Source organism: Puma concolor, chromosome C1 (assembly GCF_028749965.1).
Source record: "Puma concolor isolate L17-30 chromosome C1, mPumCon1.1.hap2, whole genome shotgun sequence".
In the NCBI taxonomy this organism is placed as follows: domain Eukaryota; kingdom Metazoa; phylum Chordata; class Mammalia; order Carnivora; family Felidae; genus Puma; species Puma concolor.
In genome coordinates, this window is record NC_141674.1 from 192,402,852 (window position 1) to 192,429,893 (window position 27,042).

Below are 27,042 nucleotides of genomic sequence, written 5' to 3' on the forward strand. Positions count from 1 at the left end.
TGGCAATTAATAAATAAAAGATGGTTACTACTGTTGACAGAGGAACTAAGCTTTCTCAGATAATGTTCTTCATCTTCTTGTTTTCACCAAACTTCATGTCAGACTTCCCCAGGGCTTGATGGTGTAAAATATTTCCTGTAAACTCCAAAGCTTTTACTGTTGCTTCAATACCCTCAAACCTCTATGTTGCCTTTTGTTTTCTTGTCAAAAATGATCTTATCCAATTTCTGTTTCTTCAACTTACCTTCCTTCCTGAGAATATTAGAAATATGCCTCTTTCTGGATTTAGTAGTAACATGTTCTCAGTATTTATGACTCACAAGTAGCATCTGAAATTTGTTCCTGAAATTTCTGGTACTTTTTTTTTTCCCACTTGATCTCATCTCTGTTGGGTTTATTAAAGATACACTGTTGCCTGTAAAATGCCGTGTTTGTTGTCATCATGTATATTGTTCAAAGTGCAAAATCGCCTCCTGTAAGCTAATGGCGAAACTGTAAAAACAACATCTGGTCTTTGTGTTTGCCTGCTTGACTAATCTTATCCGGGCAAATCTAGACTAATGCTCTTATTCTAGAGATCAGGACTCTGTGGGCCAGTGTCAGTAGCTTGACTCTAATCAAGCAGAAGGCAGAGGCCAAGTGTATCTGTAGGCAGTACAGAGCAGAAATGCTGAAGTTAGACTGCCTGAGGACAGCTCCCAGTTCTGATGCATATGGAGTGTGTAACTTTATACCGGTCATTTCACTTCTCTGGGCATGAGTTTCCTCGTCTGTAAAATGGGAAAGCAGCGCTGCTGTAAGGTCTGTAGTGAGGTAATGCAGGCAAAGCACTTAGAACAGGACTAAGCATGCTGTGCAATTAGCTATTAGAATTACTGTCACCATTCTGATTACTTATAACATATTCAGAACATATGCAGAAGAGTGTATTGTTATGCATCTCTGTGTGTGTGCGTGTGTGCATTAGGCCTTTGCTGCACTTCAGTATTCCTTGTTTTGCTTAACACTGGGTTAAACTGGTGGCAGGGTTCATGGTAGCGACCATAGGAGAAGCAAAAATAGTGATGATAGTAAGAAAAGACGGTGTGGCTTATTGAGCCCTACTCGGTTTTAGGCATCGAGTTAGGTACTTTTATGTACCTAATCCTTAAAGTGTTCTCCATCTGCATCTATTGAAATACTGCAAAGTAGTTCATTCCCAGAAATGCAAATGTAGCCTCTGTGTGGTAATAATGTTCATAACTGGAGAGGATCGTGAGCTTTAGCCCTGGTGGAAAAGGGCCCTGATAGAATTCCTTCCATCTTTAAAATAATCTTTGTGCTGCTCGTATTTAGATAGCCTAATCCTGCCGTAGACAACCAGAAGCCTGACTGTGGCTGGGGATGGAGGTCACGGCATGAGTGAAAGGGGGCAGGTATGCAGGGAGAGCCAGTGTAAATGAAAAATATTGTATATCGGAAAACAAGCTACTAAAATTCACTTAGTTTTTTTTTTTCTTTTTGGACTTATATATTATATTTAAATATTACTTCTTTTCTAGATACCCAAATAGAAAGACAATTTGGAACAATAAGCATTGACACAGACAAGTTGTTTTCGTTCTTGCTTTGCTTTATTTATTTATTGACTAAATAAATTGCCTTCATGATACATTAATAGCTACTAAAGTGTTTAATCACAAAAATTACAATCACTTCAATGCTCTTTGATTTCCTTGCAGTATATTACTCAATAATCATAAAAATAGTGGTGGAAATAATAAAAGCTAGAATGTAGGGAACATTTGGGATGTGCACTGTGAGAGGGCTCGTCATCTTAGATGCCCTGCGTGTGTGTGTGTGTGTGTGTGTGTGCGCACATATACACACAGTCTCATACATATAGTCTCCAGATACTGCTGGAATCTTTCAAACTCATATATATCTGTGTATGTCTGCATATATGCACATATGCACATTTATTTAATATCTATCATCGTGTTAAATCTCACCACAACTTTATAGAAAAGGAAACTAAGGCTCCAAGAACTCAAACCAGTTGTTCCAAGTCACAAAAAAGTTGGCACACCTGGGATTTAAGCCCCAACCCTACGTACTCAACACCCCCTTTTGTAAGATGCTCAAACAAATATTTTTGGAACAACAGACTTTCCCACTACACCACACTGTCTCATTTGGGAAAGGGTGACTTTTTGCCTTTTCTTTTCCAGAATCTCCGAGCAAAGATTTCGGTCCAACTCTGGGGTTGAAAAAGTCCAGTTCCTTGGAGAGTCTACAGACCGCGGTCGCTGAGGTCAGGAAGAATGAACTTCCCTTCCACAGACCCCGGCCACACATGGTTCGTGGCCGTGGCTGCAATGAGAGCTTCAGAGCAGCCATTGACAAATCCTACGATGGACCCGAAGAGTTAGAAGCTGGTAGGACAAAATGCTTCCTTCCCGGGTTTCTGCATCTCAGTATTATCCACGAATCATGGGCAAGAATGTATGCTTAACTACGAAGAAAAATGATTTAGGGATCACAATTATATTTTTGATATTAAAAGTAATTCATTTTCCTGATATGTTTTGCCCTTTGGCTTAACGAACATGGAATTGGGTAACACAATATGCAATTTATTTGACAGTGCAAATATGCTAAAGAAATGTTCTCCTTCACCTTCTTACAAGGACCAACTGTCATTTACCCTTAGGGTAGGAGCACTAAGTATGCATTTCTTGACATTCTTATTGAAGTCATTAGAAGCAGCATCAACCTGAGGACTGACTGCATTAATTGGGCAGAAGCAGTTAGGTTACATTTGTGCTCAGAAACCTCTCCTGGAAATACACTCGCCCTGTTTGTTTCCCAGCATATGGGCTTTCTGAGCCGATCATGGTTAACAAGCTGGCTTTCAGAGATATTAGTGTTTTACCACATATCAGACCTTTCATACCACCGGCCAAAACACCAATTGTTCCCCACTCCCAACATCAAACCTTGCTCGAAGTAACCAGATTTCGGCAGTTGTCTCTTCAAAGGATACAAGTAGCCACGTGGAAGGGTAGGACTCTGGAAGGCCTTATTCATTCTTCTGTATTTTACATTTGAACTTTTCTTGATACACTAACAAAAAGTGCCCCTGACCACGTGTATTGATTTTTCTCTCCGTACAGACGGTCTGTCTGATAAGAGCTCTCGCTCCGGCCAAGGAGCTCTGAATTGTGAAGCTGCCCCTCAGGGGAGCTCTGAGCTAGAGGACGTGGAAAATAAAGCCAGGAAAATCAAAAAACCAAAAGAGAAGGAGAAGAAGAAGGAAAAAGGCAAAATGAAAGTCAAGGAGAAAAAGCTGAAAGAGGAAAACGGAGATCCTGAAAGGAAAATAAAGAAGAAAGGATTTGGTGCCATGCTGAGGTATGGACTCGCTGTGAAAGCACCACAGGATTCTTTTGCTTTCTGGCTTCTCCCGGTGAGATCAGTCATCTGTGTGCACCCAGGAAAAAGTCAGGCTTTCCCTCCTTTTTAGCCAAACGGGAAAAAATCTAAATTGCGAATGGGCTTGTTCCTTTTCTGCAGAAGCAGAAGGAGCCTTCTTGGGTGGCTCCGGAAGCTCGTGGTGATGGCAGGAGGCTGTTAGAAATTTGTTGTGAAAGGAAGGCTAATGCCTGATAGAGATACGGGCAGTGCCCGCGGTCCTTGGTACCAAAGCGTTATGCAGGTAAATTGAACGCCTCTTCCATCCGTATAGGGAAAGCAAGAGGCGAGGAAGTCCCCAGCTGCTGCCTCTACAACACCTGCTCGGAGTTAGAGAACACAGGGTGCTGAACCGCCCTCACCTGCCGCGTAGTGGTAGGTGTGTGCGTGGCCGGGCCTGCGGGTGCATCGGCTCTCAGCCGTGGAAGCCCTGTGGTCAGTGGACATGTCACTGGATCTTTAGTCAGATGAGCCTGTTCTTGGTCCGTGACCCTCCTCACACGGGCTGCTGGGCTTCACATGTCGCCCTGAGTCTTACCGTGTTCCTTTTCACAGTGAGGCGAGCGTACCCGCTCTCCCAACTCAGCGGGGCTGGGGCACGAGATTCCGTATGCAGCCAGCCTGTCCAACGGGCATGGCTCAGCAGGGCACAGTCAGAAAAGCACTTTGTCTCTTCTCCTACAGCTGCTCCCAGATCTGCTTTGTTGACACTGACAGAGTGTCCACAATTTGACGACGTTACTCCAGATGATGGCTTTCTGGTCGCTTTGGGGATTAAAACCGCCTCTGCGTCAGGGTCTAAAATGCCAGTCTAATGTTCTCGAAACTTCCCGGCCCTGCCCCTCAAGCCTCAACCCCAAGGAGGGGCCCCACGATGTGGTGGTAGATTCCACCTTCTCCTGCTTCTCAGTCTCTGGACCTGGCGGGGAGGGAAGGAAGGGCCTTATTAAAATAGTGGTGGAGTTGTACTCAAACAGGTGTCTGGATCTGGCATAATCTGCTGACGGGGGCCTTTGTGGGCTATTTTTGTAGATTTTTCAGGAGTTCCTTATTGCCGCTACCTAGGAGATACATTTCCCACTGACCTCCTGAGACCCTCTGGCCCTTCATCTCTGACCTCACACAGCACACCCGGAGGTCTCCTTCCCCCCACCCCTGGCGGAGAGACTGTGATGGTGGCAGTTCGAGATGGCTGTAGCCCAACCCTCCTTCTGCAGCATCCACTTGGCTCGCTGGAATTGCTGAGCTCTTGCCCTCCCCAAAAGATAGAAACGCAGCCTCTTCTCGTTGCTCCCCTCTCTCCTCATCCTGCCGTAGGGATGCCCCAACCAGCGTGGCACGTTCAGACTTCTGTATGGCAGAGCCGAGCCCCATTTTGTGCCTCCCTAGCTCCACAGCCACGTCCCAAACCCTTCCAAGCTCGCATGCATGGGGAAGGGAGCGGGTCAGTAAATGTTTGCAGGTCTCAAGCAAACAGGTAGGAAGGGGGATGGCCGTCTCCTCTACGGCCTTCACATTCTCTCAGGGGTGTTCTTGCAGCCTTCTTATTTATTTTATTGGGGGTGTGAGGGGGAGACACCCCTTTGCATTACTTTCTGTATTCCTGTAATTCTCCATCACAGAAAATCTCTCTCTCAGGGTCTACTTTTCCATGGGCTAAAGGTGAGAGGTGAGAGGTGATGCTGGCTACTTCTTATTAAGCCCCTAGGAGATGTCTCTGTCAAGAATGCTGGGTGGCATTTGTCATCAGATGTTTTCAGTTTGGGATTTTTCAACTGAAATTTCAGACAGAAATGCAAGTTCCGTTCCATGTCTGTTATTCATATATAACACATGAACATAGATATAATCTGTTATTATATATATATATATATATATATATATATATATATGGAAAGAGAGAGAGAGAGAGAGATCTTGAAATTGCAACGTCACATTTAGGCAATGCAGATAATACTGACACAGGGGGACAAATTTCTCAGTAGGCATTGGTTTGTTTTTCCTGGTGGTCTCTATAGACTCTGTCTTTCCAGTTGACATTTTGAATGTTAAACTTGCCCTTTTTCCAGGTAATTATTATGATTGCCAGAATTTGAGGGCTATGCTTTAAGCATCCTGATAATAATGACACACACAATACAAATATATAGAGAGAATTGCCTTTGAATTTATTTATGGAGCTCAGAGGTTAACAGTGCAGGCTCTGCATGGGGAATGCTAAATTCAGTCCCGGCCTTTCTACCTCTCTTTCTAGGTAACATTGGGCACATTATTTAATCTCTGTGCCTCAGTTTCCTCATCTGAAAAATGAGAATTAGAGTATACCATTATGATGAGAATTATATTGGTTTGGTTACACGTAACATGCTTAGAATGGCACCTGGCAAGACATACACATTCAATAAATGTTAATTATTGTGGTAAGCAGAATAATGGCCACCTAAAGATGTCCATGTCCCAAACCCTGATACCTGTGAATGTTATGTTGCATGACAAAGGCAAATCACGATGCAGATGGAATTAAGGTTGCTGATCAGCTGACCTTAAGATAAAGGTAATTATCCTGGATTTCCCCCAATGGCCCACGGTGATTACATGGAGCCTTAAAAGTAGAAGATGTGGCTATGGAAGGAAGGTACAGAGGAATGCAACATTGCTGGCTTTGATTTGGAGGGAGGTGGCCATGAGCCATGGAATGAGGGCAGCCTCTAGAAGTTGGGAAGGACAGAGGAGTGGATTCTCTCTGGAAAGCCTCCAGAAAGGAACATAGCCTGCCAAATCCTTAATTTCAGCCCATTTCTATTGTTTAAGCCACTAAGTTCATAGAAATTCTTTTTATATCATCAATAGAAAACTAATACAGTTGTTATAATTACTATTACTACTTCTACAATATCGTACTCATTTATAAGGAAACAATTTCCTCTTTAATCTAAGGTGTTAAAGAAAAAAACTGTAACGATTTAACTAGAGTAGCCTATACATATAAAGACTGTTCGAACTTCACATATCCCATTTTCTAGAATATTACTAAATCAAGCCTTAGCTCTGTGTTTCGTCTCAGATGCTTTGATTTGGCACGTTCAGGCCCCGTTGCCCATAATTCAGAGACAGCTATTCTTTGTGTTGCCCAATAGACGCCATATTGGCCTGTGCTGGAAATCACAGGCCCTAGATCCTTTCGACATCTAGCAACTCCGCTTTGTTTCCTTCTCCTGTTTTAGCAAAATTAAGATCTGAAAGGTGGTGTTTGATTTTATCTCCAGTGTAAAAATAGCAACTGTTTTCCATAGCCTTTTGCGTCTGAGTTTGCGAGCATATTGGAGTTGCTGCTACATGCACACTTTCAACAGCAAAGAACACAAAAGCTGTTACCATTAGCCAACAGATTTTGCTTGAATTCTCATCTGTTGCTCAGATGCTATTGACTTAGTTTCTTTCTTATTTAAAAAAGATTGATCGCTTTAAGCTTCCCTAGGAGTTGGGTGTGTGGTTTAAATATGTATTATTTTTTCCATTATCTGCGTTCGCAGCCACTCTCCTGACATGGAGCTTTAATGTAGGATGTTGCCCCTGTGCCATGTACAGTGGCACCTGGCCGAGGGCACGAGTGGGGACCGAAATGGCCTCCCTCCCTTCACCAAACCACACGCCATGAAGGAGCGAATGTGTTAGCAGTGGCTTTGCTCTCGCTTGTAAAAAGCTAAGTGTTGTGTGCTTTTCTGATATCAGCTGGTCCGTTTGTGTTCATGATATGTAGTCGTATGGTTTAGCTCATTAGTTAATTGGACCTCCTCCTGATCCTTTTGAAAAACTTACGGGGATCTAATTAATTCATACCTTTCAATGTGTGGTCTGGTTCCAGTATGCTTTGCTGATTTCAGAATTACCTCCTTGTAGATTCAACTGTGGCCCTTACACAGGCCATGAATTATGATGGCAAACTATGCAGATCAAGAACCTACCCACTTTCCTAGTTTCTCCAAATCCTGTTTACCTGCTGTTGAAAGAGAATGTTAGGGGATCGAGGTGCTTCAATTTTTTCATCATGTGTCTGGCTTCCTTAGGGCATTGTACTCTTCATGGCAATACCCGCTACCATGCCTGTGGCTCCTTACAGCTCCTTGCAATCTGAGGCTCAGACCCCCTCAGTACCCAAGCCAGATGCTGTCAGCCCCAGGCTGCTTTCCTGGGCTCTAGCAGGTATTTTCTAAGCATTGAAGAGAAATATCCTTTAGCTAACAAAATCTTGCCCTGTCTAGAGTGGAAAGCCTAGCATTCAGTCCCTGATTTCTTAATTATTTAATAACCTCGTGGATCTTTACGTTCCTTAAACTGAATTCTGTCACAGATCTGTATTTAAAATCCATTCCTTTATATCATACTTGCTGTTGTTTCCTTTTGATGGTATAGGCCATTCACTTCAAAGACCTTTGAATTATCAACTTGTGCTGGACCCTGAACGGAAAACTTTGACCTCGATCAAGTACCTTTTCTCTACCCTTTGTGCCATTTGGTACCAGAAGGAAGCGTGCCTAGTAAACTCCTTGTTGACTTTGCTTTGATTAGCAAATAACAAAGTGGTAAACCTGCCAATAGAAAACGTCACCTCTGTTTCAAAAATCTGTTTGCCCATAGTCGTTTGATTAATAATGTGTATTGAATGCTTACTCTTTGCCAAGCGCATTCATAATTACTCTTCATTTATTCCACATTATCTATCAAAGGCTGATTTTGCATCAGGCACTGTTCTAGTCACTAGGCATACACCAATGAAGTCCTTGCTTTTATGGTGTTCTTTGGGTTTTTTGTTTTGTTTTGTTTTGTTTTGGTTTGGTTTTAATGAAGGAAAACTCAAAGACTTTTGAATGTCTTACGGTGAGTGTAAAACCAAACAAGCAAAATATCACATAAACATGTAAATTACTTGTAGCAATGGATTTCCCAGGGAGAGGTGAGACATTTGGCTGGGATGGATACCTCTGGGACAAAGCACTACCTTGTCAACTTGAGGGAATCAATAGTCAATTTATTTGGTGCTGAACAAGACAGCCAGGCTGTGGCTCCTGCGTAATTTGCATTCCAGTGACGAGGAGAGAATAAACAAGTAACTCAAAATAATTGAGATTATTTCAGACTGTAGCAGGTGTTATGAAGAAGGTAAAGTCAGAAGGGATGGGGTCATCTCCCCCATAGTAACTAACTGCCTAACAGGCTGTGTATCTGCCCAGGCTCCACTTAATTTCAGCAGATTTGTTATCAGAACCTAGCATGCTGTGGTCCTAAAGCCAAATCACTTTATGCCTGCTCTTTTTTTTTTTCTTTTTCAGCATACGAATATGAGGTTATTTTTAAACCAACCTCACATAGAGCTATAACAAAACGCTAACCCAAACTGTGTCTATTTTAGTACATAAAGGCCTATTACACCTGAAGTAAACATTCTGAAGACATGTGGGCTGTAATCTAAATGCTGGACTTGATTTGTAGCTGTCTGTGTCAGTGCTATTCCTCCTAGCCCATCAGTTGGATATTCTTTTTTTTTTTTTATTTTTTAAGTAGGCTCCATGCCTAATGTGGGGCTTGAACTTACAACCCCGAGATTAAAGGTCACATGCTCTACTGACTGAGCCAGCCAGGTGCCCAGTTGGATATTCTTTGTTTCTTAACTCAGGTAAGGTAGGTATACGCCAGTGATACGCTGGCTCAGTTTCTACATAGAAAAGACTAAATTATGAATCCTAATGACAGAGGAATTTTTTTTTAATCTAGAGGCATCAGCTTTTTATTTCTAACCTTTGGGAATGCTAAAACGTCTATGTTTCATTGGTTTTATACTAATATACTGTTTTATTGAAACTAGGGCAACTCTACATAAGGGCATCTTACTGTGGATTGTTTTAAAAGGAGCGCCTTCTGGGGCACCTGGGTAGTTGATTTGGTTAAGTATCTGACTCTTGATTTTGGCTCAGTCATAGTGTCATGGTTTGTGAGATCAAGCCCTGAGTCAGCCTCTGCACTGACAGGGAGGAGCCTTCTTGGGATTCTTTCTTTCCCTCTCTTTCTGTCCCTCCCCTGTCTGCACACATGTGTGCTCTTGGTCTCTCTCAAAATAAGTAAATAAACATGAAAAAAAATAAAAAATAAAAGGAACACTTCTGTGCGCGCGCGCGCGCACACACACACAGACACACACACACACACACCTTCCTCCATCACCACAAACAACACAGACATCATCACCATTAATTAATACTTAACCTAGTTAAAAACCTTTTCATTACAGCCTCTGTGGCCTTCATTAATCCCTTTGAGTCTCAGTCTACTCAGCAGTGAATGGGACTGTAACACACCTTCTCCAAGTTGTTGTGAAATTGAAGTTAATTGATGTAGGCAAATCTGTCACTGTAGCACCTGACTTGGTAGGCTTTACTTTTTGTCTTCCTGCGTGGCCTTAGCCAGCCATCAGATTCTGCCTTTGACTTGGAGCCCATTGAATTTCTGTTTCATTTTTTTCCCTCTAATTGCTATTGGGTCATGCTAATTTTTCTTCAGACTGTACAATTTTGTTTAATAAACTATAAGAAGTAATGGCATAGCTAAAATTCAGTCATTTCTATCTTATAAGCTTTGGGTCACTCCTTTCTAAATATAACTTGAACTGTTTTCAAAGGTCATCTAATTATTTGGTGGTATTGAATACGAATAGAAAATGGACTCAAATGGAGAAACAGGATTTTTTTCTTTTGTATTTTTTTCCTTCATGTATTTTATTTCAGACCAGAGTGTATGGATGGGTTTTGGACTTGATATTCTCAGTGCATGGCTCATAGTTATTTCATTGAGTTGCCTTGGAAGTTGTCTTATAATACATTACCCATAAAGATACATTTTGACTTGATTTTTAAATTAGGTTAGATAGAGACTGAATACTTAAATCTCCAGGGAGCATGACATCTGTCATACATTTTTCCTCTTTACCTTGATCCCATAACGGCTGTTATAGGTCTCATGTACAATAAATGTAATGTGGCTGTGCCTGTCATTACCTCTTTCTAGATAGTGGTTGTAAAATGTCTGGGTATCCCTTCAACTTTATGGGTATGAAGGGTAACCTATCTAATGTAGCCAGGCCAATGAAATTTTAACAGTCATTTCCCCAAAGGCAAAAAGGCCAACAACAAGCTGGAGATAAGGTGCTTTGCTTCATGAAGTAGAGGCCAGTTTAAAACATGAAATTTCAGATGAAACATGAAAGCCAAAGTAGGTCAGACTTCTTCATTCAGCTGCAAGCTGTATACAGAAATACATTGAAAACAGAGGACCTTACAGGATCAGGGCGAAATGGCTACATGTATTGAGCATGAGAGAAATATATGACTGGCAAAGAAATACATTTGCATGTCAAAGGATACTTACAGGTACAACCATCCATCCTTTTTCATGGCTCACTACGATTGAGTGAAAAAGGAATAGAAGCTGAAATACATTGAAATTTTATTAGGCTTCTTTTTTGTCTTTTTGGTAACTGCATTTTCTCACCTCACAATTCATCTTAAATTATTTACTTTCTCTTTCATAATATGAACCACGAATATTTTGTGTCTTCATTTTACTAATTTGCCAATTTTCCTTTGAGCTAAGTGCCCTAGCAATTTTAATTTTTCATTCGAGTTAGGAAGAGAAATGACCCTTTCCCCCCCCCCCCCCCCTTTTTTTTTCATTATTACTATCACAGGCCTGGGCTCAGAATGCTACATTTTATGACCAGCAGTGTTGAGCCCGTAATGGAATTGCAAAGTAGAGAGTGTAATATACCGATATTGACTGCCATTAAACCCAGTGGTGTGATAGCTGATAATATTTATATATTTATGTATTATACATCCTAGCTTTTGTTCGTTTGCAACTAAGCACCAGAGAGGAAAATTAGCATCACAATAGGAATAGATTGCAAACAGAAGAACCTAAAGAAGTGGAAGGAGAGCCTCTGGGAATAGGGCAAGTGATAGAAAATGATGAAGATAGAGGCAAGTATGGTAACTAAAAAGTATAAATTAAATTTGGATCAAACAAATTTAGGGTTGTGCGGCCAACATTTATTTCTTAAGTCAAAGAAGACCCAGAGACAGATGGGCTGAGTGCATAGACAAATGAGCCGCTGCAGTGCCCCACGCACAGAGTTTATTTGGTGTCTGACTTTAGTAATTTTTTTCAGCTGTCACGCATGCCTGCAAATGTTTGTTTATCACTCTATCTGTTTTCTTTCAGTATATGTTCATAGAGCAGCGAGGGGCATAGATGGAGTTAATTAGTATAAAAATGTATGGGTAGCTTGTTTTCAAAATCATTTTAAAAGCTGATTGCTGTTCATCTCCTTTTCTTCCTACCAAATGTAATCTCGATTCCTCCATCGCTCTGTTTATGACTGTCCAAAGCAAGACGATTTTCTCGTATTTTTCATAATAACAAATGATCACACAGAGTGTCCACCAAAAGGCTTATTTGTGTAATTAGGGTTCTCTTCTTCTCTTAATATGCGTGCACAACTCCCATTAACGGTAATGTGAATTATGAAAGAGCACCGAAGAAAAATAGACCCCTTTATCTCATTACTTTTCTTGGATAATGAGGTTTAGATTTGTTAACAGATCAGAACAAAAGTCTAGTGGAAAAAAGAAAGATGTCGGCTTAACTTTTAAAGAAATTGATATGCTAAAGAGAACTTTCACAGGTGCTAAAGTGGAAGATACACATTAATAAATAAACTTCATTAGCATTTAAGGTGAAATATAATCATTTAAAATGCTGGATTAATAAAATGCAAAGGATTTCCTAATGGACCTATTTGCATACTCGTATTAAATAACTAATAAAACATATTAACAGCAAGTTTACTCATATATATAAACACTTACAAGTTCCTGGTTGTGACTGCATTTGCCTAATTTGCTTTGTAGCATGTCCAGCACAATGTCGTGTCCTTGTGCAATGTTTACTTAATACTATTAGAGAATGACATGTATAGATTTAATAATTTGCTTGAGGGAAAAATGAAATTAGTTCTTTGTTTAGCACCTTTTATCTGAGAACTTCAATGTAATTTGCTAGCATCCATCTTTAAGATGCATGGGAGATGAGGGTGGCAAATAGTAGCTTTATTTCACAGGTAATAAAGAATGAGACATTGAGAAGTGAATCTGCCTGCCGAGAGCCAGATTTGAACTGATAATAATACCCAGACCCCTCTTAATCGTTGCTGCTATTGTATTAGCATCTAAAAATGCATTGACACCAGCGATAATTCTGTATCTACTTTCATACACCCTGTAGAACCCATGCTTTTTTTTTTATTTTTGCTATTTGTTGGATTTTCCTGTCTTAAGCCAACCTATGAAGGAGCAATTTAACAATATGAGATGGTTTGTAATTAAGGGAAAAGGCTTGAATCTTTGGCATAACAACCATATAAGCCAGAGTCTTCCCAGAACAATTACAGACAGACAAAGGAGATCCACAAATTGAAAAATGGATAAGAGATACACAAATATTGGATTGCACATCTAGGACTATTATCTCAACCATGCTAAATAATATCTAACAGGATTTTGGAGGCAGTCCAATTTTGCTTCTCCAGCTAGCTGCTGATCATTTCTGCATGGTGGCCTTGCCTCAACCTCAGCTTCAACATGGCTGAAATCTCATGTGTCATCCACCCATCTGAGTCACCAGCTCATCCTGACGTTCCTGATTCTGTAGGAGGCACTGCCAGGAATCCCGTGCCATCCGAGAGCCCACTGTCTTGCCAGCAACCCTGCTGATGTGTGCAAAAGACTCTCTTCCATCTCAGCCTCCACCTCCACCTCCATCATCATTCGCTAACCGTGGTCTTTGTCTTCTATAATGAGGTTGTTTCAACAAACTCCTAACTGCCTGCTTTCTTCCTTTCTTCATTCCATTTCATGCTAGGCATAGCTAATGGCCATGTATTCATTTGGTGATCAAATATTTAATGAAAACCTTCTCCACTAAAATGCACTGTAGCTTAGTGGCAAGAAACAGATCCTCTGGAGCCAAATCTACTTAGGTTCAAACTCCAGCTACATTTCTCTTTAGCTGTTGGTCCTTCGGCACCTGCTTAACTACTCTGTGCTTAGTTTGGAATAATAATAGCATCTGTAAAATTGGATAATAATAAAATTGGAATAATAATAGCATCTACTTCATAGAATTGCTTTGAGAGTGAATTAGATGATATATGAAAAACGCCCGGCCCATAAAATGTTCTTAAAATAGAACCAGTTCTGCTCTAGGAGCCAAGAGGTTCCCAATTACCTAGTAGTTCTCAAAATCCAACGGTCCTCTGGAGCCTCTACAGAGCTGGTTACAATTAAAGATCCCTGGACCTTACATCAGAGGTCTAGGATGAGGCCTGGGTGTCTCGAATGATTCCGATGCAGCCAGTCCTGGGAGCCCCCACATGGGAGCTGTCAGCTCCAAAGTTCAAATTGTTTAGGCTGGCATTCAGTACCCTCTATATTCATCTTAATTTATTTTTCTATCGTTGTTTTCAACTGTTCCTTTGTGCAAACTCACCACTCTAACGGATTACCCAAAATGAGCTTTGCGAAACCCTAAGATAGCACCTCCTCCCTCCCTTTCTCTCTCTCTCTCAGTCCTGCTTTCTCCCTCTGAAGCCCACCTTAAGCCCCATCACCTTTATGAATCCTTCTTTGAACTGCATGTCTCTTTTTCTCATCAAAACTCCTACGCCCCCAATCTTCTTATTTTGGACTTCCCATAGGCAGGCTTGGGTTTTAGTTCAGGTTTTTACATCTTTGTCTCCTGTCCTTGGTGCGATCAGAAATTCCTCTAAACAAAGTGGCTCCCTCACAACACTTTTCACAGTGTTGGCCCTTACTGAGTTTTTGCTGTCTAACGGCATGATGGTGTGCTAATTAGAATAGACTTATTTGGATATTAATGTGTTGTGCCCTTCAGTCATTCTAGATAATAGTACTGAAAATAATGAAAACAGCAGAAGTGGTTCAAAAAGAAGAAAGAGGGTGAACTGCATTGGGAGTTAATTATTTTTTTTAATTTCTGTTTGAAGAAAAGGTTGAAGGATGAGTTAAGTGGTAATAGTAACCAGCTGTTCTCCATCTCCACTGAGGACAGGGCTAGAGAAAATGGGCCAAAATCACTATCAGAAAAAAAAAAAATGAGGTTAGATATAAAAAAGAAGACAGTTGTTAAGCACTGGAATGAGGTTTCTGAACAGGTTGTAGAATTGACCTCCCTGAAGTACTTTAAAATTAAAAATGATAAATATCCATCTAAAACGATATGAAAAAAAATGCCAATCGGTTTATTACTTGATTATCTATTAAGTGCTACCCTGGGGAAACCCAGAAAAAAATATACAGCATGAACCTTTTGCTTAGACTCACTGTCTAATTAAGATGACCCATAAATACGAAATTATTAGCAATTAAAATGGGATTTAAAATTAAGAGCCATTTTGTGAGATTATAACCATAATTGTGGTTGGAATTCAGGTGTATACCCTCTCTACTTCTTCGCCTCTAAGAAACCTACCCTGGGCTTTTTTTAAATACATGGATTTTTATATCTATTTCCAAGCTGCTTTTCTAGGTTGAGTGGAGCGATCCCAAATCTTTTCTGAAATAACTTATTCAATACTTTTAAGCAAGTACCTGGTAAGTATACAACAAGCATGTTGTAAGCATGCAGCCAATCTTTTCTTTTTGTTCCCCTGACATCTTTCGTTCATTCAAAAAATACTGACAGACTGTCTTATAAGTGACAGTCTCAGTGCTCAGTTTGGAGAGAACACAGTCAACAAGTCAGATGTCTTCTCCTGGTACTTGGGATCTTTCCTTAAAGGGTGGTAGGGTACAGAAGTTCTAATAGTAAAGTAACATACAATGTGTTAAGCTCCTTTTAAATAAGCAGAGCTTCCATGGATCCCATAAAAGTATGGTCAGACCATTTGCAGTGTACTTGGTAAAAATACTGAAAGTGAGATGCCCAAACCTACTTGTACAATTACCTTCTTGAATGGCAGTTTGTCTTTGCCTGGGAGATACACATCTTCTGTACACTTGCAGTATGTGCATAAGTTGTCATTGCGATCGTCAACTGCTTGGCCATTGGCTGATAATGCTTATAGCGCAGATGGGTCTATAGACTAAAGCCGGTAAGGGCTGGCAATCTGAAAAGTCAGTTTAACAAAGTGAAATGGCACGGAATTGAGGGAGGTGGCTCAAGACTACTACATGTAACTTGCCAAAACAGAAGACCTCATTCGAGGCAAAATGGAAAATTTGGCCTTTAAACATATTCATACTCGGTGTGTCCATTGGTCTGTTTTAGAATAGTGAGCTCATCCCAGATTGATCACCAAAAACCCCTGGAAACTGTTCAGTTTTAAGCAAGTCTGTCTGCATTTTCCATTTTATCCACTGCCCCTCCCTACCTTTTGTTTATATGCCCCTCCAGTCATAAAAATTCACTGAAAAATAAAACAAAAATAAAAACTAATTTTGTTTGTAATACCACAAACCAAAAGAAGTATACTACAAATTAAAAAAACAACAACAACAACAACATATGAAAGAATGAAAGCTCTGAGAGAAAAGTTGAGTGAACGCTTCTATTATCTTAATTTTTTGTGCTTGCCTTAGCCTGAGCGGCCATCTCTTCTCTTAAGGCTTTCTTGGTATCTGAAAAAGCCCTCTAACTCCGGGAATCAAAGCAGAAAGGTCTCAGCAAAGAATGACTAAAAGCAGCACCCCACTTGCCAACAAAAAAATCCTTAAAAATATTATATAAATTCAAAACTCAAGAAAGAGCGAGCTGAAGGGCACATCGACCAAAAATAATGGTTGTAACTATGATTGCAGACAAAATCACCGGTGAACAGTAAAAACCCTAATTTTAGGGCTTTCGGTAGTAGTTCCTCCCATCGATAGGCTTCTTCTCCCCCAGGGACTATAATTTTCCACTTTAGATTTGAACTCTAGTCAATGTATAGTAGAAAATCAATAGCATAGATTTGTTCTGCTTTCCTTTTGCCTCTTGGAATTTTCAAAGTATATGAAGGAACAGCTTTTATGATGAAGATGGACTGTAAAATGAAAGGAGTGGCTTTGACCAATTCCCTAGAACTTTGACCCAAACACTGTGTACCAGACTCCCCGGCCCATCTCCTCCATTTCTCTCATGCCTCTGTCATTTCCCCTGTGTAGGGCATTTAATATCTACATTGATATGATTACTGAAACACTTTTGTAAAGACCCTTTGACAGGTTAATTGGAACTTGCTATCAGAACATTTTTCCTATTTATCCTACCTTCTCCCCTTCATCTGGTTTTACTGTTTTCAATTACAGCTTCCTCCTCTATACTGTGATGCGAGGAGAGGGAAGTAGAGGGAGAAATTCACACACACACACACACACACACACACACACACACACACACAACGAGTAATCCAAAAACCGAGGCATTTAACACTCATTTAAATAATAGTGCTTTCATTGTTAAAAATAGGCAAAGATGCCAAGGAATGTACCTACAAATGCAGGTGCGGGGACAGATGTGGGACGTGATAGGCCTTTCTTGTCCTTTTCTTTTTTTAAAAAAGGTTACATTATTTTGTTTAAATATTGATTTACTTAAATATTTATTTATTTTTAAATTAAATTATTTATTTAAATAATTTTGAGAGAGAGAGAGAGAGAGAGAGAAAGAGCGCATATGAGCTGGGGGTGGGGCAGAGAGTAAGAGAGAGAGAATCCCAAGCAGGTCCTGCATTCTCAGCATGGAGCCAGACGTGGGGCTTCATCTGACAAACCCAAACCGTGAGATCATGACCTGAGCCAAAATCAAGAGTCACATACTTAACCAACTGAGCCACCCAGATGTCCCCATTCTCAGTCCTTCTAACTCCAGCTCACCCAGCATCTTCTTAGCCCCATATGCTCAGGCCACATAGAAAAGTCATTGGCCAAGGCTGATTCCTCAAGACTTGCGTTAGAGTTGGCCTGGATCATCTTGATATTTTCCACTGAGTTTACACTACCTTGAGTATAAGATCCATGTCTTATAAATTCTTGTGTTCTTCTTAGTGTCTCTGTCTTACCTTCCCCTCATATCTCCTCATAAACATAACCCAATTTTCAGGTTTCTCCTGGTCCTGCTGGTCTCTTGAACCAAACACAGAGCTGGGCTGACTTTCAGGCATCTCTCTCCTGACGCTGGTCAGCTTTGTATAAACACCTTCCACATCTTAGCATCTGGTAGTCCACGCACAGTCCCATGCAGACCTCAGCTTGAACCATGTTGTCTTAGACTAGAGCACTGGTATAGTGGAACTTGCCTATTTCTGATGGGTCATGCCTGGAATACTCATTCTTGGCTGCACCTCCAGCCCCGTGTCTTTCTTACAGGATAGTTTTCCTTGAACCCTGTGGATCATACCTTTCAAGAATTCATTTGCCATTTATTTTCCTCACCACCATGGGCTGTGCTGCTAATGGAATATGCTCAAGTGCACCACTTCTAGACTAGCTGGCTGACCTCTCTAGGTCATCCTCTCTGTCTTTATGTAATTCCTGCAGCCATTATCCATCATGGCTAGTGGGACTCTAATTCCTTTCCACAGTGATCCTGAGGTGTTAGGCGTTTCTGACAGCATATTTGCTATTGCTCACTGCCTTGCCCACAGTATGCATTCCACAATGGATCACTGAAATAATTCTTGATTCCAGGAAATCCCTTCTAGAAATAGTAACTAACAGTCAGTTTCTAGTAGGCATCTCCATAGGCTGATGTGGTTCTTAAATAAGAATTGATGTTTTTATTCTTCTAGTTTTTTTTTTAATCCAAAGTATTCATTTTGTAAAACTCAAGTATTGTAAAAGAGAGAAACAAGTTTATTGAATACTGGAATCTCTAACAGAAGGAACTCTCTTAATTTTGGAAATACAGGTTACAACCTAGTGATAAGCTCTGCTGTTTAGTTCTGCATTTTTAGTGTTAAACTTTAAATCTAACTGTCTATCATGTTTTATTCCATAAGAGATGTATCAGCATAAAGAGAAATAGTGGTAAGTTATAGGATGTAATAGAAATTCTAATAGACTGTTTAACAATAATATGGCAGGCAGATTCCATTTTAATCAGTATTGTCATTAACAACTGTCAATAGAGAGGGTAAGATGTTCTTGTCTTTGTGAATTATGATTTATGGCTGGCATAGCAGTCACACGGAAGTATATTTATTTTACAATGCAGAGACATTGATTAAATGCACATGGCATCTCAAATACAGTTGACATTTTAAGTCAAAATTATTACAGACACACAGCCATTCATTTAAGCTGTTGCTTTAAAAATGTGTCTCAACTGATTGTTAATGGAAGAAAGTCTAGCTGGGCCAATATTTCAATAAGTTGATCCTTTATTTTACTGGTGTAATTGCGTGGGGGAAATTTAGCTTCTTTGAGCAGTCCTGTCATTTTGCTATATCTGGTGGGTGGACCACCAGATGAAAATAGTCCTTTATGTATATATACCCTGGGGTTCTAGATTGTTCAGAAGGCATTCTCTTATTGGGATAAAATCCAGTTTGGGTTCTCTTTCCATTATTCTCCCTACCTTCTCTGAAAATCTTGCATTCTACAAACCCACCAACCTGCTTAGGAAGTAGGTCTTAAATAATTGATGGCAGCTGTGGCTGAAACATTAATATCATTTAGGGATGATGGTTTTTGTAATGTATATTGCTGCATGTTGCCAATAGACCAGTGGCTTTAAACAACGTAAGTGTTTGGGTTATTGATTGTTGATTTACAAGACAGAGGCCAATAGTAATTATGTCTGAGAGCATACTTCTATGCCATGTCTATAAATTCTTTGATCTGGTTTCTCATTTATGTCTTTTTAACCTCAGAACTTAGAATTTTTTTTAAATTTGTTACAAGATAATTTTAGACTCACATCAAAATGACCAAAACAGTACAAAGAATTTTTGTATACCTTTCACCCAGACTCCTCAGATGTTCACATTTTGCCACATTAGCACTAGCATTTTCTCTCTCTCTTTTTCTTTCTCTTCATATGGATGTAAATACAGATACAGGTGTCCATTCCTTTTTATTTCTGATTAACGTGTGAGTATCTGCAAACCTGATATCCCTTTATCCTTAAACTTGCTCTAAAGCTATTAGCATGGCCTCATTGTATAGTTTTTATCCTGTAGTCGAGAAGAGTAAACAGGTGGCCTCAGTTCAACCTCAACTCCGTAAATTTAGAAATTAGAAAATGAGGGAGGTGGTGATTTCAAGTATGATTACAAGTCAAGAAAGCCAGTATGCATTATTCTTTTATTTTTGTGGACTGTGTGATCATCATCTAATTTAAAAACCTGAATTAAGTCAGTGTTGGCTTGTGGTAAATGAGTACACATTTCCAAGAGTGAGATGTGTTTCTCTGGTAGTTAATGAAACTACAAAAGTAAGACCTCTGCAAAGAGGTGCAAATGTCTCATCCCGGGAGGAGTCCTCATTAACCATTGAATTTAGCACAATGTGCTTGAACAAGATGGTAAATAGGAAAATATCCTGCTGATTATTACTAAAATTGTGCTACAGAAGGATTGTTAGAAATCAGATACTCTTTTTTCTCAGACTTCTTATCCTTTCCATTTTGCTGCAAGTGATCTATTGATAAGACTGGAGGGGGAGCTGGGGAAGCAATACCAGTCTCTGATCACTTAGTGCTTTTCTTAAAGTATCTGTGCATTTGAACACATGTTGAAGACAAAAAATGCACAAATGATAGCTATAGTGGAGTTAAATTTATCCATGAAATTTATAATCAGCCTAACCAGGAAGGAGGATTTGGAGAAATAGGGTGTATCCTGCCAGTCTTTTTAGTAACATTTGGGATGCTTTACGTTGGAGAGGCCACGCCAATGGTTCTGACGTTTGTCAAGCTCCTGTGTCTTTGGAGAGAAGAGAAGGAGCTATAATAAAGGTTATATAAGTAACATAAGTGCAGTAATGTAAGTAATATCACTTATAAGTAATATGAGGGGAGGTACAGTGCATATGATATGTTATAGTAGAATAGAATATGCAATATAGATGTAGCTAGCAGAGGGGGTAAGACAACACATCTGTTGAGAATCAGTACTTAAATTAAAAAAAAACCCAATTCCCTGAACATTCAGTTCAGCTTTTACAGAAAATAAAGCAGTACCATCTGAGTACGTTCCTCATCATAGGCCTGACCCTAAGTTACACGAATGCAGCGGTAACAGTCCTCCTATGCACATGACCACATGTTGCTGAATTGATTCTGGATAAGGCGAAAACAGTAAGAAATACTGTAAACACACTGCAGAATCCTTTTCTTCTTTCTGCACGTCAGGATTTAATTAGTCAGAGCCGCTGAAATCTACTCTGTTCTTCTTGTCAGCTGAGTATGTCTTTGAATGTCTGTGCACCAAGTATCTCCCATGCACAAGATAATACAACTTTATGAAGCACTTTGAAACTTTAAGCCAAAAGGTAGCTTGTAGTGTGTGTTGGTAAATCATTATTAACATCTCTTTTTAACTTTTTAAAAATTAAATCGGTAGGTAGCGTTATGAATATTTTGTGAACATTGGTATGTCAGCATTTTTTTTTTTACTCTGTAAATTAACTATATTCTGTCAAGGCTAATGGTAAAAAAAAAATTCTAGAAAGTAAATCTTAATTTTTCCATTCGCATTGAGAATCCACATACAATGACATGGTATTTGTAAAGTATATGTATACATATAAAGTATATACAATTAAACATCTAAGGCACAGACCTGGGCTGTCTAAAAATTGTGTGCAAAATTTGGACTGTGAGTGAGAATGCATATTTTTATGGAGAATGAGTTTTTCATTTCCTTCTAATTCTCAAAGGGTTCTCGAAAGAAGTTAAGAACCATTTCATAATGAAATCCAGCCTCTGCAAGGCCAGCCATGTTCTCCGCCTGACAAGTGGCTGATTTCTTATTTCTACTCTCAGAGCCTTTTCACTAATATATTCAACGTTCAGCCTCGATAGATACAATAGCTGTCATTGGAGTACGAATGTAACTCTGTGGAAGGAATAATGGAGTATAGAGTGTCCATCTCAACACGTTTTGTGCCTCAAGGACCCCCTCAAGACAGACCCCCTCAAACCCCCTGGTTTGGAGATAACCATCTAACTGCGGTATCATGGGAAGCAACACTGTCCACCATGGAAGGGTGTTCATTAGAGATTATCTTCTTGGGGCGCCTGGGTGGCTCAGTCAGTGAAGTGTCTGACTTTAGCTCAGGTCATGATCTCGCAGTTTGTGAGTTCGAGCCCCGCATCGGGCCCTGTGCTGACAGCTCAGAGCCTGCTGCCTGCTTCAGATTCTGTGTCTCCCTCGCTCTCTGCCCCCCCCCCCACTCGCTCTCTCTCTCTCTCTCTCTCTCTGTCTCAAAAATGAGTAAATGTTTAAAAAAATGTAAAAAAAAAAAGATTATCTTCTTTCTAATACTCTCTAGCTAGGCTCCCTCAAGTGTAAACCAAACATAGCTCTCCTGAATCTAACTAATTCAAAGAAATCTAAATAATTCAAAGAAATATGAATCTTTTTAGTGGAGGCTCTTTCTGGTTATATTACCCTGTGCTTTTCAGGAGATCCTCAAAGCTGAGGTTTCCTCTCTGCCGTCACAGCTCAGACTGAGAAAATATCAAGGTTGCTCAGGTAGCTCCTTGAATTTCATATCACTGGTACTGTATCACCCACCTTCTCCTTTTGTTGGGGTCTTTACAATGTCTAATAGAATTAGGGTGTAATGTCATACTTGGTCATGAGGTATTGCTTCTTTGCACAATGTACTCCAAACTGGAAAAGGATTATGTTTGGAACTCGTGCATCTGTAAAACAAATTCTTCTACTAATTTATCAATTCTGTACATTGAAAATCTTTAACATGAATGGGCTTAAGATAAGAAATGGCTATAATAAAATAAATAGGATGTCTAGATAAAGTTTACCCTTTTAATTTCAATGGTATACTCAAATACTTTATGCTTAGACTTGTAGAGCAATGCTCATTTTTATTAAGTTTTTTTTTAATTATACTTCCTCAAAAAACAAGGGTATCCTATGTGACAAAAATTAGTGTCCAAGAAAGTAACGGGCATTTCCTTTCCTGAAAGGGTAGGCAATTAGAGGTGTAAGTAGAGTTTCTGTAATGTTTGAAAAATGAATTGTTTCATTTCCACGTAGATCACTGTCTCCCTAACATTCCTCATGCCGTTATATTCTGTGATGCTGCTCACTCAAGGTATTGCTTATAGCTTTCTGGCTGCCACTTCTAGCTACTCATCTTAGTCTCCTATTGAAAGTTGACATTCCCTGGACCTCTCTACACAGCCCTCTCCTGGCACACTTCTCTCTCTCTCCCTTTCTTTCTCTTACCTTATACCCTCTTTCCTCCTCCTCCTCACCCCCACCCCAGCAACCTCAACCATAGACCATACTTTTCACCCAAACGCTGGATCCATATACACCAACTTACTAAAGAGTTTTCCCAGATGCCTCGATAGATACCCCGAACACAGTGTGTGCATTGTGAGACGGACTTTGCTTGTCTACCCTTACTAAGGCCATCTGGGAAGAGAAGAGGGTGACATATCCTTTCCCCTGACCCCTAAATCCCAATCCGTTACAAAATCCGTGCATTCTACTTTTTAAGTATCTAAGTTCTTTCTCTCCATCTTCATTGTACTTCCTTAGTTCCGATTCTCTCTCGTTTCTCCCCAGATGAAAGCAGTGGCCTTCTGAGCAGTCTTGACTTTCTCCTCCAACCCACCCACTACAGTGCTGCCCATATGATATTTGCAAATATAAATCTGATCTGCCCACGTTTTGCTTTACAGTGCGTTGCAGCACTTAAATTTCCGCGTTGTCATTTGATGCCCCACCTTTATTCTTCCCTGCAGCCAGAGATAAAAGTGCATGCAATTATCTGAATGTACCATAAGAACATTAAGCCAGGCAATGCTTTGGGCCCTTCCTGTTCCCCGTAAGTAAAATGCCATCCCGCCAACTTTCAACCCACATTCCCCTCTGGCCAACTCTTAGTCATGTTTAAATGCTGAGTTCAGGGGCGCCTGGGTGGCGCAGTCGGTTAAGCGTCTGACTTCAGCCGGGTCGCGATCTCGCGGTCCGTGAGTTCGAGCCCCGCGTCGGGCTCTGGGCTGATGGCTCAGAGCCTGGAGCCTGTTTCCGATTCTGTGTCTCCCTCTCTCTCTGCCCCTCCCCCGTTCATGCTCTGTCTCTCTCTGTCCCAAAAATAAATAAACGTTGAAAAAAAAAATTTAAATAAAAAAAAATAAATAAAAAAAATAAATGCTGAGTTCAAGGATCACCTCCTTGGAAACCTTGCTGGCAATCACTCTCCCCTCACTCAAGGCTGGCAAGGTACGTTACTGAAATCATCCCACCGTTTTGAATAGTTAGACATCCTGTATTGAAACGAGACATTTTTCTGGTCCTGCTTGGTAGATATCTGGGTACAGAGAGGGTTGTTGAATTTCATAGTCCATTATTTTAATTTACCTGTAATTATGAGGGCAAGTAAACACAAATACATAATATCATCTCAGACTTCGTTGTTTATCTTAATGTAAAAATCTTGTGGTGTTTTATGAAGCTTTAAATCTGAGGGAATAGGATCTGTGAAAACTGCCTAATTTGTTGATTTGCATGTGAAGTGTGTTGTTCCCGGTGGGTGGTAGAAACTGATTTGGCACGTAGCTTACTAGCTCAGAGCGGATCACCGGTGTTAGTTCCCGCTGCTGTAACAAAATGGATTTGGCCTTTATTGTAGCTCTTATTTGAAAATTACTGTTAAGAACTGTATGCCGGAGATGTGAGTGTGCTTTCCAGAGATGGATGCGTTTATGTTGATGAAGCAGAGCAGGAAACAGTGACACCATGTCTTAATGACATTTTATATTCTGCCAGTGTACTTAGCCACAACTTCTTCAACGGCATCATCTAAAATAAACAAAAATCATATTCCATTAGAGACCCAATTCGACAATTGAATTTTTTGGTGAACTTTTGGCACCCATTGAAATAATTGGCTCCAACCCCGGAGAGGGGGTTAATCTTTTTAGGGCATCATTGCCTGGGAAGTGGAAGAAAGAGATGACCAAGTAAGGGAATAGAAGTAAAAGCATTAACTCTAAGAGCTGAAATTAGGGAACTATTCAACACTTATCATTTCTATGACCGCATTTTATTCAATCATAAAGAAACAAAGCATATTATTTTACTGAGGAAAATTGAAAAAAAAAATACAAGCAATCCCAGTAGGCTGAGGCTTGGCTTAATTAAATGAGGTAACATTTTATTTCTGTATTTTAATAATATCCTAGGGTCAGGCCAAATCCATAAAGAAGTGTTGACTCCCCAATGTGGAATATTTACTGTAGCATCCACCTGGTTTGGAAACGGTTCTTCATTAGGGAAAATAACTGGTACATTCTTGTATAGTAGTAAATACTTAGATAACTATCATGTAGCAAGGCAGAATAAAAATCAATATTAATGAGAGCAGACAAATGCTTCCAATAATAGCTGAAAACTCTCAAGCACTCTGTGTTCTTGTTAGTGTCTTTCCTTCTTTTCTTTTCTTTCTTTCTTTCTTTCTTTCTTTCTTTCTTTCTTTCTTTCTTTCTCTCTTTCTCTCTTTCTTTCACATTTTCTGCTTCTCACATCAAATATTCCTCTAATATAAGATCGTGAACTTTTGATAGTCTCAGTCTGATGATCAGAACACCCAGCTCTGTCTCTTTTTGTCTTCTTAGAAAGAGTATGTAACGTCTCTTTAAAGATCTTCGACATATACACGGCTGCTGTTTTCTTATCTGCATATCCTAAGATAAAGCTGATGGAATGGTTTAGTACTGTTTTATTCTTGCCCACCGCTTTCCAAACCCTTGAATATTCAGTCCGTAATTTGTTCCTATACACTCCATTGTTCCCTTTTTATGAAGACATGGCTATTATTGCTTCTTCCCATTTTTAGGGCAAGTGGGGGCACCCCTATTCCCACTACTAAAGTTGGACCAGTCCCAGTTATATGACAGAGCCCATGACAACAGCTAACCCCGATAGTGCTTGTTGCTAAATAAATGCCGATACTGTTCTGAGTAATCCTCACATGAACCTATGAAGCGAGCACTGTTATTATACCCATTTTACAGATTTAGAACTGAGACATAGAAAGGATAGGTTACTTCTGGACACATAGATCCTAAATGGGCAGGACTGCTGGGATTTGACCCCAGCAGTCTGGCCTCATACTTCTTCTTTCTTCTACTGCTTAACACCTTGCTACCTGGACAATGTTGGGCACCTTAAAGCTATTTAGTTACTCAGGCTCCTTGTCCCAAAGTTTAAAAAAGGGGACAAAAATAAGCTCAGTCTCATAGGATTGGGGTTAGAATTAAAACATTCTACCTTTTAGAACACTTGAACTCAGTAACTGATACATAGTTAGCATTCATGTTAACTATTCTTATTATATAGATGAGAGAATTAATTAATAAAGAGGCATAAAACCCAGAATCACTAAGTTGATCATTCCCGGTGTCATGATTTATTTGGAGAAGCTCATTTAGAAGAACCAGACTCAGTAGTCTACGGCTAGAGCTTGGGCTCTTTCTGGAAAGTGTTACGTATAGCAATCAAACACCCTTGTGCCTTCTTCATCAGGCTAAAGAAAAAGATTAAATTTTTATTATATCAATTATACCATAAATTAGAAATTTTAAAAAATACATAGGATAACCCATGGAATGTTATAACTTTCAAAACCCCCAATATTTCCAAAGTATATACTCTAAGAAGAGTGAAAAAGAAACCTATTTTATCATATTTCAATGCTCATGCCCTGCTTTTCTCTTTATTGCATTATGAGATTGACATTGTATCATTATCTCTCATTGTCACCTTAGCCTTGTGAGCTTTAGATGCTGCTAATGTTATGGTAATAACTGCTACAATTTGCAATTTTCAGTTGTATTAGACCTTGATTCATTTTTTTTAACTACCTTGTATAACCATCAGTGATTTTTCTTGCAGATAATAAGCAACTTAATGGTTTTTATAAATGAATACTGGTGTGAAATTATCAGAGCAAGAAAATCAATATTAGAAAATTTCCTATATGAGTGACAACAACAACAATAGAGTAATATTGCAGTAATTGTAAATATTCAGAAAGCAAATGAATTCTTTATTTTGAAACTAGTGTTAGAGTTTATAGTTTAACACCGGCCAGTTTGCTATACTTTTAAAATTTCACTGTACTTTTAAAAAATAGTAGCCTCCCCTTTTTAAAATTAAAAAATAACACATCTGGGATCACCACAGATTCTCAGAGTGTTCCCATATACTTCTCACAAACCATCCCTTTCCCTGTAATTGGAAGTTATATAAAGTCAGGTTCTTGAAGGGAATCCATCACA

The 27,042-nt window shown here is 39.7% G+C and overlaps 1 protein-coding gene across 5 annotated transcripts in view; it reads left to right on the forward strand.

Annotated features, from left to right (window-relative positions):
- PARD3B (par-3 family cell polarity regulator beta) overlaps positions 1-27,042 on the forward strand; it is a 1,009,985-nt gene that overhangs the window by 710,994 nt on the left and 271,949 nt on the right. For all 5 annotated transcript variants that reach the window (XM_086719408.1, XM_025934777.2, XM_086719410.1 and 2 more), the window contains 2 exons: positions 2,211-2,417; positions 3,156-3,393. In XM_086719408.1, coding sequence (XP_086575534.1) covers positions 2,211-2,417; positions 3,156-3,393 — 445 coding nt within the window. The remainder of the gene's footprint in view (positions 1-2,210; positions 2,418-3,155; positions 3,394-27,042) is intronic.